The 20569-nt window shown below is 37.4% G+C and overlaps 1 protein-coding gene across 6 annotated transcripts in view; it reads right to left on the minus strand.

The window, feature by feature from the left end:
- Positions 1-8988: 8988 nt before the first annotated feature.
- The window catches only part of ROBO1 (roundabout guidance receptor 1), a 740954-nt gene continuing 729373 nt past the window's right edge, over positions 8989-20569 (minus strand). For all 6 annotated transcript variants that reach the window (XM_063347718.1, XM_063347736.1, XM_063347745.1 and 3 more), the window contains 3 exons: positions 12762-13070; positions 11289-11488; positions 8989-10672 (listed from right to left, as the gene is read on the minus strand). In XM_063347718.1, the coding sequence (XP_063203788.1) occupies positions 10658-10672; positions 11289-11488; positions 12762-13070 (524 nt within the window). In that variant the 3' untranslated portion in view covers positions 8989-10657. The remainder of the gene's footprint in view (positions 10673-11288; positions 11489-12761; positions 13071-20569) is intronic.

The raw sequence follows: 20569 nt of genomic DNA on the forward strand, positions 1-20569 counted from the left end.
CATGACCTTGTGAGCATCCTAGTTTTTGGTAACTCAAACTTCTTCTCTCATGCCACGCTGGTACAGCTCCCACGGCGCTCTTGCTCCTTTGCACTTCATAAAATCTACCTTCTGGTTACAGGCTATTTATTCTCCCCAGCTTCCTGGTGACTTCCATAATCTCATAGAGTTGTCCTCTTTTTGTCTTCTGGACATTACCATTGAGTGTGTGTGTGTGTGGGTCAGCTTTACTTTTGGAGGGCTCATCTTCTCCCTTCTCTTCATATTCTCATTTTCACTTCCTTGCATTTTTTTCTCTGAGTTGTCTCTGCCATTCATATGGTCTCAGCTGTCATCTTTGCAAACAGATTAAGATAACTCTAGTTCAGATTCAAGTGAGGGTGAAACAGACAACTGTGGATCCATCTCCAAAAGACAAATTATTACAGGAACTACAGTCATTATTTTGTCTCTATCCATTTAATTGTCTGAATAGCAAAACCAAGTTTACCACTGTATGTCAAGCTATTGATGCTCTACTATTTCTCCAAACCCACTAAGATAACTGTTCAGTTTTCTCTTTCTATCTTTAGATTGAGGTTTAGCTGGAAAAGCCTGACTCAAGTATTAACCTTAATGCCTTGCTCTGAAAGGGAATGTGATATTCAATCATTTCAGCCTGATTCAGAAGCAGGGTTTCAGAAGCCACTCTCAGAGGAAAAGTTGCATTTTGTGCTTTCATGATTTTTCTGTTGAGTCCAGCTGTCCAAAGGTTGCTACCGAAGAGTGAGATTTCACTGGAATTTTAGACCAGTTACACTGAGACCAAATAGAAATTGTTCTGGATTTTTCACGTGTAAACATGGTAAACAGCTGTTTTTCCATGTTTCTATAAGAGTTCTTATCAAAAAGCTGCACTATGACACAAATGAAAATCTCTTTACCACAATCCTTCAGTTTACAAGGAGCATATTTGATAATAGAGTGTAGATACTTCTAATTTTCTATAAACTTCACCACAGCGTCAGCTCCACAAAACAACTAGAATTGGACAAAGCATCTAATTTGTGTTTTTATAAGTGGTGAGACAGTGACATCTGCATTTCCCTCTCTTTCTCCTGGAAATACATTTTATGAGGCATCTCAGGTTTGCATTTATTTTGCTTCGTTTCTATTGGCATCACCTCACTGGGACCTTATGAAACTTCCTGGGATCAACAAATACGTCCAGGCCTTTTTCTTCCTCACAGTTGTTTACAACTGCTGAATTTTCAGCATATAATAGGAATTCGTATTAATTCCTAAATGCATGACCTTGCATAGCGAACTACTTAATTTCATCCTGTTTCTGTTACTCCAGGCCTCAAGGTGACCCACTCCCCCTCCATACCAACAATGGCTCACAACTTCCATGATCAGCACATTTCATTATCGGACTCCCGCTTTTGTGCCAAGTACTTTAATGAAAATATTAAATAAGATTGTCCCAAAATTGATCCTCAAGGGGCTCCACTGATAGTCTCAGAATATCATTAGGCCTTACATTTTAATACTAATTATATTGTATTATTTACTTTACAGCGGCAATGCTAGACTCAACCATCCTGCTGCACTACACACACACGTACCCCGTAAGAGAGAGCCCTTGTCCAGAGGAGCCGGCCACTGGAACGGACAGGACAAACGGAGACAGGCTGGAAACAGCATTCCACCCTTTCGAGAGGCCATAATCTAGACGATGTTACGGCAGCTGCAACGAAGATTATCTGAGCGTTGAACATTGTTTAAAATTTAGATTTCTGCTATTTGCAGATGATAAGAGACGGGAAAAAAAAGAAAACCCGCTATATCTTGCTCAGCTACAAGATTAGTAGAAACTTGAAATTTCTAAGCAGCTGGTAAGGAAATGGATAGCGATAAAGATACTTTGCTGCCTGTTATAATGCCTGAAGAAATATTCAGAATTGTCCTTTGATGTTCTTCACAAATCAGCATGCTGTCACACAAGGCTTCTCTGGATGTGTTGAATGAGATTCCTAACCACTTAATAGAAACATTTTTCTACATTAGTTTCTGGCAAATTTTTTTAACATACCATCTTTCACCAACACGAGATTGGTTTGATGACAATAATCAGAATCAATGAAGAACTGTTTGCTTCTGATTGTGGAAGTATTGCAACCAGCAAATACTTAAGTAAAGTACCACTTATATTTTTCCTCTCGGTTTTCCTTTGATCCTTTCTCTAAATTGATGGTAATATTTTAATTAATTTCTTTAAAACCTGATGTATTTATTAAAACATTCGCTTTGTTAGGAACTTTGTTGTTACGTCACTGACGGTAACAAAACGTTCCTGTTGTTAGCTGGACTAACATCCTCCATAGCTGGCCCTCAACGAGAAGTATAAAAGAACTGAAATTAGTACATATGTGTTTTCCTGGCACGTGGAATCTGCATTTCCCCAGTGTGGGCATGATGTCAAAGCACAGTGACAGTGTGCACGCATCCAAGAAAGCAAGCCTACAAGCAGCGAGAACAAACAAAAATCCACACACAATCTATTTTTTCTCTTCCTTTTCTTTTTGTAGTATAAATTTACTACACTTCAGTGGACTGGTTAACTAACTAAATAAAAGCTCTCCAAAAGCGATTGAGAAACCATCTTGACTGCGATCGCAGAGCAAAACTGACAGAAGCGCTGCTACTACTTAAGGCTTATACAGAAATGTTCATATTCGGAGTGCTTGACAGACATTAAATTAATCCCACTGTATCTTAATTCTAATTGCCACAGGGATTCAGACTGTTCTGAGGCATATCTGCTGCACAAGTTAAGTGTCTGTAGCACCTTCCTACTGCAGGCAATACAGTTTAGCTCCAGTTTGTTATTTTAGTGAGAATATTCTTTCAAGGACGTTTTCCTGTATTTTGAAATGGGGCTCGGACAACCTGGCTGGTATCTTGTTGGCACAGACTTATTCATCTCTTCGTTGTGTAAAAAATGGATGTAGCTGAAATTTCTCATTTGAAAGTTTTATAATGATTACTGCGGTAGCCAAAAACGGCAATCTCCATAGGAAATATCACTTATTTGTTTTCCTAAGCATTCATACACAATAAAGTAGGAACATAACAGTGTTGACTTGTTCCTCTTTCAGGGGAAAAAAAACAAAACCAAAACAAACCACAAAAAACATTAAAGCACATTTGCAAACCCCCTCTTCACCTCCCTTTTTCAACTTTGAAATTTTGTTCCAGCACACGGAACATTTCTGACCAACTCCTTTCCAAGCACTTGCACGCTCAATCAGCTCATCATAGATCAGGCTGCCAGGAGGACCAAAGGGTTTTGGGTTTGACACCCCGATTCCTTTCATGGCCTAAGACCAATATTCTGGAAATAACAGCTTCTTCTGCCCCCACCGCCTTACATCTACCTTCTTGTTGCTGCCCCGCCTAATCTCCTCCTTGGAGCACAGGGGACAAAGCCCTGTAAAAGGCAGAGGAGAAGCACATAAGCACAAGCAGATGTAAGCAAGAACTGTATGAGGTGCTGCATTGCCAGAGCATCAGTAGGCTGGGCTTGTATCGGTGGCATTTATTAAGGTGGAAAGAAGGAAAACATTGCAAGACTTCAGAAACCGAACATCAGCACTGTGCTAGTCTGTCTTTGTGATTTTGATAAATTCTCAAGAAGTGCACTGAGAATATAAGTTTCAGCTTGTGTTTTGTATAGCTGGGAAAAAACCACCGTCTGTCTCACAAGAATGCGATGCGGGTGCCTACACGAGACGTTAGAATAGTATGAACAGCTATATATGCAGAATAGATTGTTAGCAGCATGCACTCCATATTTACCCCCTACCTCTATTATAGCCAGCCAAAGCGAGCTCTCAAGGATTAGGTTCCCAATGAAGATGTGGTTTTGGTTTCATAGCATTGTGCAGAGTTGTAGTTGACAAATTAAAAATTCTCCCTGAAGAGAAGCATTTGCAAAATACTCACCAAAGGCTCGGACGTGCTCAACAAACAGAAAGGGTTTTAGCAAACTAGACAGTCAGTCTTCATCCTGTACACTCTGTGAAACAGGTTTTGTAGGAAAAAAGGTAAAACGCAAATGAAAGGATTGCTATAATGCAAGCACAGAGGGCAGAAAATTTTAGGTTGATAAACTAATGGACATTCTTCTCCTTTACACCTTGTACACACAAAGCTGAAGATGACTCTACTGAAGTCCTTCTGAAGCATTCACCCTATAGTAGCAGCAGCATAATAATATCCATGTCCCTCCAAAATGGATGACATGAGGTTAGTTCAAGGAACAGAAGATATATATCTATAAAGCCATACACACACGCGCGCACACACACACACATATATATAAAAAGCCATTGGGCAGTCATGTATTCTTTACGTCTGCCTAAATGTTTTCTATAACACTGGACTCCATTAGCACCTCGCACCGCTACGCTATCTGTAAAATTATTTCAGGTACCGGTATCCAAGAAATAAAGACTTCAGGGTTATGATGGCTTTTGGATTTTAAGCTATCCAAGCCATCAAATGCTGACATTGACATTTTGTTTCCATTTTAATTTGTACTTGTAAGGTGAGTGATCAGTGGGGTACAGCCCTGGCACCCTGCCGAGATGATTGTGGCAGGACCTAGTTCTAAGCTCCACTTTTTTCGGGCTTTTACGAGGTATGAGAAACTGCATTGCTCTGTACTCAGCTCAGCAGACTGCAATTTCTTTTCAAACATTTTGTTCAGGAATGTAGTGAAATCTTTGATACTGTGACAATTAACAATGCAGAAATAGAGGTTCTTGGCCATTATTTTCATGCTATCCAAATGCTTTAGTAATACCCCTATTAGTTACCATTTGCTGAAAGAGGGGGTGTTTGGGGGCTGGGGTTTTTTTTGCTGTGTTTTGCTTTTATCCTTCTATGCACCGAAGCCCATAAGTGCTCCTTTATTGTTATGCCTTGCCGCTGACTTTGAACCACACCTGCGCTTGAAGACTGGTGGGAAGCCACAGAATAAAAGTCAATACTAAGTAGTTTTATTCTACATTTCCTGATACTACTCTTGCTAAAAATATCTTATGCCTGAAAAAAAATTCAATAAACAGCATTTTTATCATCATGGCTTTGATTGCCATGCTCCAAAAAAATCTGCAAAGCAATTGGCTCCACTTTATGCCAGATACAGAGACTATAGCTGAGGAGGTCCCATCCTCATCATCTCACGTGACAAGAAAGCTGAATGCCACGGTGAATTAAAACTCCACTTTGCCCTTCTCGCAGCTTAAAATGAGCCCATTTGGTGCATATTTAGCAAGGACACAGAACAAAACAAGCATGCAGCAAGGATTTCACCCTTCTTCCAGTGTTCATTGCACTGTGGTGGCTATTGTTTACCAGTCTATAAGGAGGTAATTCACTTCCAGGACAGTTCAATTCAACAGGATTTTTGCCATTAGCTTCAATAAGACTTGGGTTCCTCAGCTCCGCGAGGTTTTTTTTTCTCTTTGTGTCCCTTGATTCCCCTTCTCCAGCCTGCCTTCCGGATTTATGGCTTTCATAGAGACCAAATTCCACTTTCACCAATTCCTTTTCCTCTTTCTGAATAGGATAGATTTTTTTCCCATCCTCAGTATGGACATAAAATATAAAGGGATCCTCATTTCCACGGTGTCATCTCAAATCTTTGACTGTGATCCACAGTTCAGTAGCTTGATAAAAAGGGAGGAATAGTTCAAGAAATAATGTTCCTAATCTTCAAATGTTTGAGTCATAGACAGCACAATAGTGCACTGGCTTTTGTGAAGAACATGTTTATAGGCAACAGAAAAATCATCATGTACAATGAAAGAAAGCAAGAAAAAAATCAGACCCAAGTAAACAGTTCACACTGAGACCCACAGTTGGTGTCAATTTTAAAGATTCATCTTGTGATTTGACTTCTGAAATTTTCAGTTAGTTCAATTCAAGATGATGATGTTGAAGGACATGTCCAGTGAGGACGACGTCCGTGGCAACACTGGGAGTTACTCATGGTGGGTAAACCTCAAACATCCGTAAACACGTTCGCCTTTCAGCTGTTTGGATCAGACTCTCAGTTCCCACCTTAATCTCAGCAAACACCAAACTGTATACACATGCAAATCTGCATTTGCAGATACCAGTATCTTCCTGGGTACACACTAAACATATTATAGTGCTTCTCTTATACATTAGCAGTAGGACTTTCATTTGCAAAGAATTTTCATCTGTAACATAAGCAAAAACAACCTATAAAAACACTTGCTCCACTTCTAAGTAGATAATTGATTTGAAAGCTTCGCTTAAGGAATATAGTATTTTTAATTTTTTAATAGATGGTTCTGTTGCTGACAGTAAAAGAATCTTTCAGGAGCTGCGAATACAGAGGTTGGAGATTAGCTTTTGAAAAAGGATAATGCAGAATAGATGTTATGTTAGGCAGAGCCTACATTTTTCCCATGGAGGTTCTTTCTTCCTTAAGTTTATTCAAGGAAGATAATAGCTTATGGAAAACTAAATTAGAAAATGTTAAAAATGTAAAATTTACATGCTGATTAAAACAATAAATTAACTAGGTTGGTATTTTAACAAATAGCAGGTTCTGGAGCATAGGAAATAAGGTGGTAGACAGTTCAAATATAACTGGAGGAGTTGCAGGAAATTACATTGTTTAGGTTTCATGATCAGTTACAGCTAATTTACTCCTATAAAAATAACACAGATCTAGGTTATATTTGTATTACCCTAAAATAAAACCACTTCGTCATTATACTTCAATATAAGTACTCTTTGGAAAATAAACTGATACATACTGCTAAAACATGTGCAAGGCATTTTCCAAAATGTTATAAGTCTGATTTTTTTAGACATCTTTCACAGTATCCCAACAAATATTATTTTACTTTCAGTAAAGTCAAATTTAACAGTAACTCATAAAGGATTTCCCAGAGCACACCACAAGAAAAATCAAACTCCTATGTCCATTATGTTAATTCAGCACAGAATGCTATGGATTTTATTCTACTATACTTGTTTTCTTCAGGTATACAGTGTAATCAAAACCTCTGAATGCTGCTTTCTTCTGTTGTGTTGGCTTTCCAACACAAAGAATAATTCTTTAAGTAAAGTCGCAACGCATTATTGACCAAGTTTTACTGTACGTGAATGCCAAAGACCAAGTCAAGTGTGTATCAATACTGATTAACGGCAGTTAAAATTTTAAGATCAAGTTGTTGTATATTTTACCTTCATTGCAGTGTTTTTGGTAAGACCACAATGCACTGAGGACCCAGTGGAGGTGGCAAGAACTCTGTGACAACTCTGTGAAACTTTGTCTCAAGATACTGCTAACCACAACTGAATGCAATCACGAAGCAATCCAAATAACTTCTTAGGGAACATCATCAACCAAATTTATAATAACTTTTAATAAAAAAACAAAACACCTCATTGGGTAAGATTTCCCACTCACCACTGTTTGAGGTCAAAACTTCATCTGGAGTCTGACTTCTAGTGAAGCTATACGGATGGACATGGACATTAGCCGGGGATCCGATGCGTGGTTTCCAGTGCGTCACCATGCCAGTAAAGAATGAAGCGAGTTCCTGTTATTTCACGCATGCAACACCAGTGTTTCTGGACAGATATACCTTACAGAGCTCCAACTAGACCCCAGTTTTGTGATGAAGCACGCTACACATTTGACAGCATCTTCAGCTTTTGTGCTAAGTGGCTGACACACTCAGGGACCCTGCCTCGAGCTCCACCTCCTTCCCCATACTCTGCTATGGCAATGGCTTGGTCCCAACCCATGAGGCCATTCCCAGCACCAGGTAAGACAATCAGCTGCTGAAGCAGTCTGTGCCCATCAAATCACTCCAAAGGGAAGGTGCAAGCCAGATGGATGTCTCCCGTGGCACAGTCTGGTCTACAGGCTCCTGTCTGGATTATGTTGGCAGCTCTAACACATGCCAGTCTGAACTCCGCCATGAGGGCTGAAGACACCCCAAAAAACCCCCCACTAAGCAACACAGAAAGGTAACATATTTAACTTATTCTACTATCCTAATATCTACTTCAAAGCTACAATTATGAAAAAAAATATACTTGAGGCTTACGCCTGATTAAGTTGTCAAGGCTCTAGCACTCTGCTGTGGCAAGATATTTGGTGCAGCAGTACCCTGCAGCGCCTTAGGATCTGGCTCCAGACTGTTTAAAGCTCTTGGGAAAGAAGTATGGCAGTCAAAAAGACAAGGAGCAAAAAGGTTTTGTTGAATAAAAGATATAGTGACTTTTTTTTAAGGAACGTGGTGGCTATCTTTTCTCTCTCTTTTTTTTTTTTTTTTTTTTTTTAAACGGGGATGATGGGTGTAGGGCAAGAAAGGGAAAGGATGAGGTGATTGGTAAGAACACAAGGTTATGAAAATGCAAGAACGGAAAAGGGACCATCCCCTACTCGACTGTGATCCACAGCAGGACTCTGCCGACCACAGAATGGCTGCAGTGAGGGACGATGGCAGGCAGGTAAGAAAACTTGTATTTGTGCAGGCCCCAACAAACATATGACTCATAATATTCATTCCCTTCACATATTTGGATCTTATTTCCTTTGTAACAAATGTATCTCACCCCTGAGGTGAATGCTTTTGTTGGTACAGATTTTCTTCATCAGCTCTCTCTGGAAATTGGCAGGCTAAGAGACGTTTGCGTTATCACAGTTCATGAAGCATCCAGAAATCAGATCTTTAAGGCAATCAATTGTAATTATGTAAAATCTTAGGCTGCGTACAGCTCTCCCACTTTGTTCATGCTACTGTATAACAGCATGATTTCACTGGAACAGATTCTGACTCTTATCAATAGAAAAAGATCAGAGTTGGCCCTAAAATTACGTTTCAGGGAACACAAGAAACTACGCAAGAAAAAGAATGTATTTGAGAACATTTTTAATAAATAATGTGACAAAAATTACTTTTCTGATTATTGGATCCTCAGTATGCAAAATTATGGCTAAAATATGAGGTTTCTTACATGAACATAATGAAAACATTAATCACATGGATTGTTCCTTTAGTACTGCGCACCCTTTCTATGGAACCTTTCTTTAAAAATTAGCTAAATGAAAAATTTCAGTCCTCGGTAAACACCAAAACACTTTTTTTTTTTCTTCTTTTTTTTTTTTTTCATTGGGGCTAGTCCTGATAGCTGTCAATAAACAAACACACATTTTTCCATTAGCACCAATGACAAAGAAATTTTATAATTACAAAAAAGATCATAAAATCTACAGACAGAGGACATCATTTGGCAAATTCAATGCAACTAATGCCTCTATTTCAGTTTTAATGATAATCCAATGTTGAGAGAGGCCACAGCAAAATTGATAATTTTCTGTAAGTCCAGGAAAAGTGAGAAGTGTTTTGATTATGGCCCACATTTACGTTTGTTACTTTACCGTCTGTCATCATTCAAATATTCCAAATACAAACATAGAGCATTAACAAAAAGATGAAAAATATCCCAAACAAATGCTTAACATTTTCAATAAGACAAAAAAAAGGTTAATAGTTACAATGGTTTACAAACAAAGTTTAGTGATTGTGCTTTTAAAACCAAAAAAAAAAAAAAAGATAAGCAGTGCATTACAAAAAAAATTCATTGCCAAGATCAAACAAAACTTCTTTAAGTGGCACTTCTTCTTTAAGGTGAATTGACACAAGTAGAGGTCTGAGATTTGGGCCAGTAACAGTTAATGATATTACCCAATCATTATTAAAAATGTCCATTGATTTTCCTGCTCATTTTTATAAGCATTGTTGAAGCTGAAAATTAGAAAAAGTTTCAGATAAACTTGCTCATGCCATGATTAGGCAAATAGCAATCACATTGGCTTACCTCCTGCCTATCCCAAAGGACATTTTTAATAAGAATGTACTTAACGATGAAAATGGAAAGACAAATCAAAGTACCACAGGGGGTTTAAAATGAGTACATATTTACAATAAGAGCCACCTCATCCCAAATTAATTTTACTTGCATTTGTAAAACTGTATCATCTGCAAAAGGTTAGCAAGAGACTGGCAGAAAACAGGACACACAGTCTGTACTGGAATTGCAAGATACCATTTGCACTAACTGCAGACTACAGTGAAACCCCGAGAATAAAAGAATGTTCTGCGTGGTGTTCACTTTGGGGCTTTTTTTGAAAAAGGCTGTATTACTTGCGACGTTATCGATGGGCTCACTGGTGTACGGGCAGTGTATTAAGCACCGCCTCGATGGGGAGAAACCTCGGGATCCCAGGCTCTGGAATCCCCTTCTGTTCTAATCCTGAAGCAGCAGCTGGCCCAAGTACCACGAAGAGCAGCTTACCTGCCTTCTTGGGCAGCGAAGGTGATGCACTTAGCGTTATGGAATAGGCAAGGGCCGTTCCTAATAAGGAGGGTTTACAAAGAAAGAGTAAAATAAAAAACTAGCATTTGGATGGCATGAAGAAAAATGAAAAATTGTACACTCTGATTGCACTGAACATTATTTCTGGCGTCAAACATCATCAGACTTGAGGCATCTTAAGTGATTTTTTTTTTTTTTCTGATTAGATTTTAAAAGCCTGTTACAGTACATGTCGTCTTCAGCTTTCTGTTTCCTGCATGGAAAAAAAAAACCACATAAATGACTACATGTTAGATTTTATTATTTAAAGTTTGTTTCACATACTTCTTAGAGATTTGTTACCTTTAAATAATAATTACTAATTTTAACTGTGTGCAGCAACGTGACTGCGTGTTGGATACCCTTTCTACAACCAGGATTTAAATTGAATTCATATCGTTAGGCAGGAAAAAAAAAGAAGAAAAAAGTTCATGCCTTAATATCTAAGAAAATCTAAAATGATAAACTTTCAAAAAATGTGAAAGGCAATGTCAAGGTGTTCTTAGATGCTCTAATACTTTAGCTTCACTTTTGAAAGAATCTGGATAGTGTAAAGTGCACATTTAAATATTGTATTTCTGTAAGTTCTGTTCCATAGGTTTTAGTGTGGTGACAGTTATACTATGCTATGTATTACTTGGTTTTTATGTTTTTGACACATTTCTTAAAGTTTCTTTTCTTGGATTGCGCATAACATTAACAGACAGATAAATGTACCAATTTTTTCTGAAGAGAAATATTTCTGGTTCAAAAGTGTTTTTTCTTGGCATCTGTCTAAGCACAGAAAATAGCCTTATTCTAGTTATATTCAGTAGTACAACCGCTGTTACCTCCATCTCTTCTTCTTCCTCTTCTCCTTGTTCATATGCTCCCAGTACTTGCATTTCTGCAACATTCCTTCGGGCTATATTTGCTTGATCTGCTCTCTGTCTACCTCCTGATCCTCTCGATGACATAGAGCTGGAGGAGCTGGGGTCTCTAGGATTATTTGATGTCGGAAACGTTGGTCTAGAATATGGCAGGATGTCCTCTGTATAATTAAATATATGTATTGTTATGTTTACAAGCTCAGAGATACTGAGATGCTAAAATTTCTGCACACGGTTGATTTATTTTACTTTTTATGATCCTCAGTAGGTTTAAAGTGATGCCTGACAGGAATATGAAATACACTGTTTCCATAATAGCATCATAGAAGCTTTCTCAAGGAAATTTATAGTATTCACTTGGTAACATTCACCACAGAAAAACTAATTCATGATTACTGTCCACTTCATTTCAATTTACGATCACTGCTCTATGTTCTACAGGAAAATGAAGAAAAAAACCAACCCTTGTAGTATATTTTCAATATGACTGAGTAGGAGGAAATGACAATACATGCATGATACTCACAAGGAGCTCACTGCATCTAAATATTAGACCATGTATTTCTCAAAATGAATTTGAAACAAAATTAGTGGGCATGTTTTACAATTTCCCCTTAAGGTAAACGTCTAATAACTTTTCTCTATAGTAATCCACCGTAATCAGTACCAATCTCTTACTAATGTGACCATTAAACCAGCTTACTGCCCAATCATCCCTGATATTGACCCTGGATACCTGTAGGAAGAAAGGACCACGCTTTTGCATGAATCTGTGTTGAAAGCCTTAGTGAACACTTGGCAAATTTCATTAACTATGTTCCATTAATCAGGAATTAGTAATCTTACCAACTTCCATAAACAAGAGATTACACTGATCAGGTCTGATTCATATAATGCCATGTCGGTTAGTTTTTATAACTAATGCATTACTACTATGGCTTTCTTATTATTTAAACAGGAATAGGTTTACAAATAGACAAAAAAGAGCCAAGTGCCAATTCTTTGGTAGAAAAGTTAAACATCTGAGTTACAGATCTACTATCTGGCTTCACTTAGATCCTTTGTAAATTAGATTATAATTAGATAGATTAGACCTAACTAGACTGTAAATGTATGGTAGGGGCAAGGACACTGATCTTTACAGCTCTCAAGGAGTATTTCTGTTTGGGCTTCCTCGGCGTTAGCTTTAATACATGATGGGTGCACAAGGAAAGCAAGACAGAAAATTTATGTTTTTCATAAGCTTTTGTTTCCATTTTATCCTAATTAGAACCTGCACTGTGACCTGTATGAGCACCTATGATTACAACAAGTGGTGACAATTCAGGTGACCTAACTTCACTGTCACCATTGGTGTGAGAGACCTGGAAAGAGCTGCCTCTTCCCTCCGATCAACACGCAATGCTTCATCAAACCCAGAGCATGCAAAATAACCTTGAAGAAGATGAGTTTTTGCTGGTGTGCCGTCTCGTTTTGGTGCTTTATTTCCTCTCAGTTTCCCATCGTTTTGCTGTTCCTGTGATTCTCTCCGCTCTCCCGAATTTGTCCGCACATCTGAATGCTGTCGCCCATCCACCCCGTCCCTCCCCTTGTAGCTCGCTCCTTTCCTTTCCGCAGATCTGTCTGTTCTCGCTTCTATAGAAGCAAGTTTTGGCAACATGACCGGCCGCACCTCCAGCTGTGATTTGGACTGGGCGGTTGGTGATTTTATAGCTGGAGGTGGCACAGGAGGGGGTGGCAAGTCTACAAAGTTGAAAAAGAATAATAATTACAATGACATCATACACTAATGAAATTAAGAAATAATATTTAAGTTCCACTGAAGAAACAGATGCCCTATTTACTTTCAGCCCTCCCTCTGCCCTTCTCTCTCCACCCCAAAAAATGTTATGTTACTGTTACAACTCCTGATGAGTATTTTTCCAAAGCTTGAGCTTTAAAAATGCAAAGCTCTTTCACTGCTTTTTCAAATCACAATATTTTCTTAAAAATCATCACAAAAAGCCATCATAAGCTTTAGGCACTTGGATATTAATATATCAGCTATGGATATCAAAACAGAGTTAAAAGATATTAGCGTATCTTTGCCAATATTTATCATTTTTGCTGAGTCCATTCAAGAACACAGCAGCTCGTGGTATATAGTTACTCAAGGTTTTCAGTGCGCTGAGTGTTAAAGCAAGTCGGGTGGGGTGTAAGAACATATATCAGATGCACTGATGATACACGTGAGGATAAATTATATTGATTATTGCATTCTTCTTTCAAAATAGTAGGTTAATCTAACATACATATACCTGATGTTTGGGTGTCTCCTGAGATATAAAAAAATCCACACTCGATCAATGATGTAACAAGGTCTCAGGAAGAACAAAAAAAAGCAAAAAAGACACACAAGACTTTTGAATTTGTCTCTGTAAGTTAGCACAGCTTAAGGGGTTCTAAAATTCTGTATATTTTGAAATAGTATTTATAAGGCACACATATGTTTTACTTAATTAATTTTTTCTATTCCTGCATTACGACTTAAAACTAGAATATGTAAACTGTTCATCAGGATATAATAGTGCTCTGTGGAATATAAAATGTGAAGGAAAAAAATATAAAACTCAAACTAGTTCACAACAAAGCTGTAGGAACAAATCACATATATATGAGAACAACACGTTAAAAAAACTGAGACGTGAAAGATGTTTCTGAGGTTAATATTGCCAAGTAAGATTGCTAAAAAAAATAAATAACAGCACTACTAAAAAATGTAACTTCAGCATTTTATAATAAGTGTGCATTCATTCTTTCTACTTCCACAAAAATCTTGGAGCAGCTGTGTTTTTCAAACACCATCACTATATATACAGCTAATTCACAGACTATTCAAGAGAACATTTCAACTGAAAATTTACTAAATTGAGCCAAGAATAAAGGTAGTACTCCTGAATAAGAAAAAACCAGCCATCTAACATATACGTATACATTCAGATATGACAAATGCCAGATATTTTCGAGAGGTTTCCCAGTGACACAAAGCACAAATGACTCGATCTAGCCCTGTGGAAAGGTGTAGCAATGCAGAATTCAGTGCTCTATGCAGGTTTACTGGGCACCATCCTCCACGTTAAACTGGTGACATAACTTGGAACTGCCCTTGGCCTGTTTTAAATAAGCCTGGAAATTTTATCAGATGGCATGATGAGGAATAAAGATGTGAAGTTCACTTCCTAACGTTGCACGCACTTCAAGTAAATGAGATCTCTAACACCATTCTTGCTGCATTAACTCCACTGTCTTAGTGAAAAAAAAAAACAAACCACCGGAAAAAAGTGAGAAAACGAAAACCACAAAAAAACAACCAAGCAACCAAGAAAATTTCTCCTTGTTCTAATTTATAGCTTGAACAAGAGACCAAATCCATTTAACAAGAAACACAGAAACTTCTTTCCTTCTGTTCCTCTTAGCTAAGAACAAGTTGAACAACTGGCCTCATATTCCTTGCAAATTGTGTAGAGTAGTTTATTTTTCAACCTAGCAGTTTGGGGAACATCTGTTTTAGAAAGTAGCTAAAGGTAAACAATTAAATACTGACACTTAATTTAAGCATCTACTTAACACTCACCATTTGCAGACGTCTTTTAAGAAAAAGCACTGTTGTTTCCAAAACTTGAGAAGGCATAACGTAAATTAGCTGGATGCCTGGATATACTAAGTGGCTGAATCAAAATAATTTCATTTATGGAGTGGGAATTATTAGAGTATAGTCTAGTAAGAACAAAGACAGATCTGTGGACAATGGACTGGACTTGTTTAACTGAGGGAACTAAAGCTGTAAAATGGAGAGGCAACTTCTGATTCAATAATACATGAAATACAACAGATTTTGGCAAGAAAGCACAGGATCAGTTACGTTGCATTCCTTTGTTATCCATAATGCTTTAAACATGGTTTACCGTGGTAACCTTTGTCTAATACACAACTTTAGCAATGGAAATCTATAATTTCACAGATGAGGGGGGCATTCAGACTACCTCCTCTATGCATCTAAAAATGCCCTGTGAGCTCTAGCAACCAAAGATCAAACCAAACCAGTTTCATTGTGCTGCCCGGACCCGTAGATGTTTAAATGTGCCTACAAATCTGGGCATTTGGATCACAGGGCTCCATAGCCATGTAAGCCTAAGTGTCAACACCTGCTCCAAAAAACTCTAGTCTGAAGAAGTATGTAACATCTTACAATTCAACAACTAGGTGAAAAATCATGCAAAGATGTCAGAATAGCATGTGATATGTTCCTTAAGCACCCAGTGCATCAGACCATGTCAGATCCAGCCCAAAGCTTATCAAGCACAATAACTGTTCTTCAAAAGCAATGCTGGAGATGGTGATGTTCCCACCTTTTGCAAAATACTTTAAGTGATTATAGAACTTGGTCAAAATTTAAAAAATAAGATAAACTCTTCATTAGCTTGAGGAGATTCAACAGCATTTTCCTTTCTCTGGAAAACATCCTTCTCACATGCCTTCCCTCAGAAAAGACGCCGCCAAATCAGAAGTGGGTGAAGGTACTCAAACTCAGAAGTGCGGGTTCTGGAGCCATAGCTGTTCATGCAATATCTTGTGTCTCACATTCCCCACTCAGTGTCTCTATTAAGCTATCAGAGTACTGAATAGCCCTTCTGTTGAGCCTGCTGATGTAAAGGGAGTGTAGGTATTTAAACCAAGCCTTTTCAGTCACCCTTGGAGCCAGTCTCCCACAGCTGTGGCACAGCAATGCAGGAGCTGAACACCAAAGGGAAGGAACACCATCTTTCCTGTAGCCTGTAAAATACAACTTGGAACAAACTACTTTATTCAAGAATCCTATCCAGCTACACAGGACAATGAACAAAGTGGTGTTAAGTCTTGACAATGGAAAGGAAAGATGCATTAATATAAAAAGTTTCATAAAACAGCAGTTGCTCTATGGTACAGTAATAACTAAAGAAAAGTGATATTCTCTTTCAAGAACATTTTTGCAACCTGCAGGGAAACTATAAAAATCTTCATTACAACACAGTACTCCTCGCTGAGAAGATGCCTTTACAGAAGAAAAAAAAAGAAGCAACTTTTCAGAGGTCAACACTATTACACCCCTGTGGTATTTATTTTAACAGCTCAGATCACAGAGAAAATCCAGATTCAATCTGCCTCCTCGAGTACAAACTGGCACACTTCTTATTAAAAGGAAAATGGAAGCTTCCATTGTAAGGAATAAAAAATAAATCACAAAGCAACATCAAACCAATATAAAGAACTCAGAAGTATTTGTTAAAGGTCAGCTGTGCTTGCATGTTTCATTCATGTCTATATATTACTGTTGTACTGCTTCCCACGTAACTAAAACAATCAAGGGATGCCATTTCATAGCATGGTCTACAGGGGAAACCTTCCATATATGTCTTTTGAAAGGAGCAATGATAATTTTCTAAATGAGAACATATACAGGAGTCATGGGATAAGAAAAACACCAGTGGGGAAAAATAATCTGCTAAATTAGTTTGGCACTGAAGTGGAGAAACCACAAATAAGCACAAAAAGATGAACTGTAAGTAGTGACAAATGAGGGAAGTAGGCCTTATTAGGCAACTCTGTTGTTTAAGCTCTATCAGGCTGTAGATTTCTACAGCCATACCCTGAAGCAAACAGCAGTTACAGATTTGATGCAATATTGGAGAAGATACAGAGTGAATTTTTTCCTATTGCATATTTATGCAGGCATGCAAAACTCAAGATTGTTCCTGACTTCGTAAAGCTTTAAGATCATTTAGGATTCCTAGATACATAATAACCTCAGCTACTATTATTCATGTACTGAAGTTATTTTCATGCTTTGTCTTTCAAGAAACATGGCTCAAACTGTACATAATAATTGGATGAATAAACAGATACAGCAAAATCCAATATGATGTATAAAAGCAGTAGGTTGTTGGGTTATAGGGGCTTTTTTTGCCTGTATGTATATTTACATAATGCTTTTATCAAGACAATTTTTACTCCACAAAAACTCCCTCAATAACAAAATCAACATTTACAAAATATCTCACAATGGGATCAAAAGTAAGGACTGCAAAGAGAGCAGGTATCTGAAAATTGTTATAATTCAATAACAAGCTGGGGTTTAGCCGAGGTAAGAAACACATTCCTACTTAGTTTTCACCTTGCTTGAAATTTGTGCAGAATAGACTTTTTTGTACCGCACAGGTAGAGGGAGACAAAAGTACAAATGATGCCAGCATGCATAATGGCTTAACACGTCAAAGTGAAAATTAAGGGAAATATTTGGCAGATATTCAACTGCCTTTTGTAAGAATTCAGCTGCCCTAACATCATGTCATGGATAATACAGCTAAATAACTCAGTTACAGTCTCAACCAGATAGTTGTGAAAACATTAGTATTTTTTAAAAAAGAATCAGGATTTAAAATCTCGTGTTAACTGTCAATGGCGTAATTTGTATTGAAAGACCTACTGAATCGAAGCAATAGCAAAGCAATTTTATCCTTTTTATCTAAATGCTTACAATTCTGAGGGCTTGTAGCTACTAATAAATCAATTCAAGACAGTTCAGAAGAGAGTATCATATATATAATTTTAGAAAAGACAAAAATATTCTTTTAAAATTCGGTTTCTTAAATTAAATATGTAAGTAGGTCAGGCAAGGTTGAGAAGGAGGATACATCTGTTAGTTGGTTCTTGTGATGCACTCTTAGTAGTTAACTCTCTAAAAGGCTAGATGAAGAGCAATTAAAAATTCATACATTTTAATCCTTACCACCTACCGAGCAAAGATTTTTAGCAACAAATATGGAGAACATTTCACTGCCTGGATGACTGTCAAGGAACAATACAACTGAGCTGAAATCCCATTCCACATAAAGTAGAAACTGATTTGAACTAATGCTAGCAGAAAATACAAGATTGTTACTACTTATACGATGCAGAGTAGATCACAGAACACTGTCCCTTATTTAAAAAAGGGCAATAGTAGACCTTCTACTGCTACGTCAGTAACGAACAAACGCAGAAATCTTGCTGTATAAAGAAAAATAAATACATAATTTTTTTAAGACTTACATATATTGCTGTTGATAATACTCTGGGCATTTTCAACCATTTATGCAAAGACTTAATTTATTTATACATCTTTTCTGTCAGCCAATCATGTAAATTCTTCATGACAGTGGTATTTCATGAAACTGCTAGCAAATACTGATTCAGGTAACTGGGGAATAGAAAATTCTCTATATGTGAAATTCCATTTTAAAGGCTGAGGAAGTAATGCAGCAATGTATTTTTCTCTTTTTAGTATTTATTCAATGCTTCTTGCCACCAATAAATGCTTAAGTTCAGAATATCTGCTTTGCTCTACTGCAAACACACGTATGTTTGCCCACTAAGAGAAAAGAAAAAAAAAATCTTTGTATCAGGCACTCCTTTATAAAAAAGATAAGCAACAGTGTAACATCAAGCCAATAGAAAAACCTAAACATATCTGGGAAAGGTCAATTGTGCTTATATGTTTCATTCACGTCTCCACATCACTTTTCTCCACTTAAGGAAAACAATTACTAAATGTTATTTTATAGATAATTCTGAAGGGACAATATATTAGATGTGGCTATTAAAACGAATGGTTAGAATCTTCAGTAAGGTTCCAAATATGCTTATGTAAATGGATTGAGGAGAAACAAAAAATAATTAAAAAGTCTAAACCAAACAAGCCCTTCAACCTTTGAACTGGGTTTTATTAGTTCTGCAGAAATTAAAGAAGTAATTTGCTTTTCCCTGAATGACCATACTGTATTGCACACTAAACAGGTTAGCAGAAATTCTTACCTAATTAGAAAATATGCTGAAGTAAGCAGGTGCTATATAACACAAAACAAATATTGATCATGATTGTCAAATCTATTGCAATATCTAACCACAATGCTCTATGATTTAACTTTGTATAATTACTTTCACAAAAGCCTGTCATCAAATACTGGCCCACCTCTTATTTATTCCTGTGTTAGAAGAAAATGGCCACATAAAACTCCCATTCAGATTTTATTTCTGATGTCCTAGCTGTTGTGTTTGTATCGAGGTTTGATGCTCAGCCAATTACTCAGTTAAGAGCATTCCCTTCAAGAGAATAAAAGCTGATAAAATGTCCATAAAATCTTGCAAAATGCCATTACAAGGGTCTCAGAAACATAACGTTTCTGGTACGGTTTTGGGATTTACACCTTGTGTTGTCCTTTCACAGAAGCAAACATGCACAAAACCACTGTAATAACCTCTTGAAATCAGATAATATTCCAACAGCTCAGTTTCACTGACAGAAGGGGCCTGGGCATAAGCCAAGAGGCCCAGGTGCACTGTGTCATGCCAGTATTTAATGCAGCCTAATATCAGATAGATGCTAGTGAGCGAAAATACTCAGAATAAAGTACAGATAATAGCACGGACAACCACTCATTGCTAAATTACTTCTGCTCATCGTGCTGTGAGCTTTGTATTAAATTTTTTTGTCAAGTGGCAGGAATCATAGGGAGAAGTGGCTCAAAACTCCCTTCTTGTAACCTTGGATAAGGATCTATAATATTAGGCTTTCATATGATAATGGCAAATGATGCCCCTCTTTGAAAAATTTCAAACTGGTAATGAAAGTCCTAATCAGATTGTTGTTGTGGAGAACCAGGAGGTAGGGAACGATGCCTTTCTTTCCCCTCATCTGTTAGCGAATTTAGCAAACTTGACAAGACAGGTTAAGTCTTGGAGAATTTATCTTACATGAATTTCCAACAAAGCCTGTGGGTTGTTTTATAAAACTGGAAGGTAGCGCTTTAATAAAAGCTGCACCACCTGAGGCATTTTCATTAAAGGCTCTCTCTAGACAACATCACAATGTTTGCATTATCCTCCTACACTCCCAAGGGAATACAAGCACTACCTTTTCAGCAAGAGTTGATATTGTGTGTGAAGGCACGAAAGAAGATGATTAGATTTTGCTTTTACTCACAAAGTAACCGCTTGCAACAATGCTGTGGTCAGGATTAAAATTCATTGATTTGTGCTGCCCACCATTTGAATGGCAAATTGTTTTTTTTCCAGGAACAGAGACGTTCTGAAGGTTTTAATAGTCAGTCATGTGAACGAAGACTTCAATCCTAACCACACATTATTCTCAATGACTGTACTATTTATGCTATCTGGGCTCTTAAATA

The sequence above is a fragment of the Chroicocephalus ridibundus genome, chromosome 1 (genome assembly GCF_963924245.1).
Source record: "Chroicocephalus ridibundus chromosome 1, bChrRid1.1, whole genome shotgun sequence".
Classification (NCBI taxonomy): domain Eukaryota; kingdom Metazoa; phylum Chordata; class Aves; order Charadriiformes; family Laridae; genus Chroicocephalus; species Chroicocephalus ridibundus.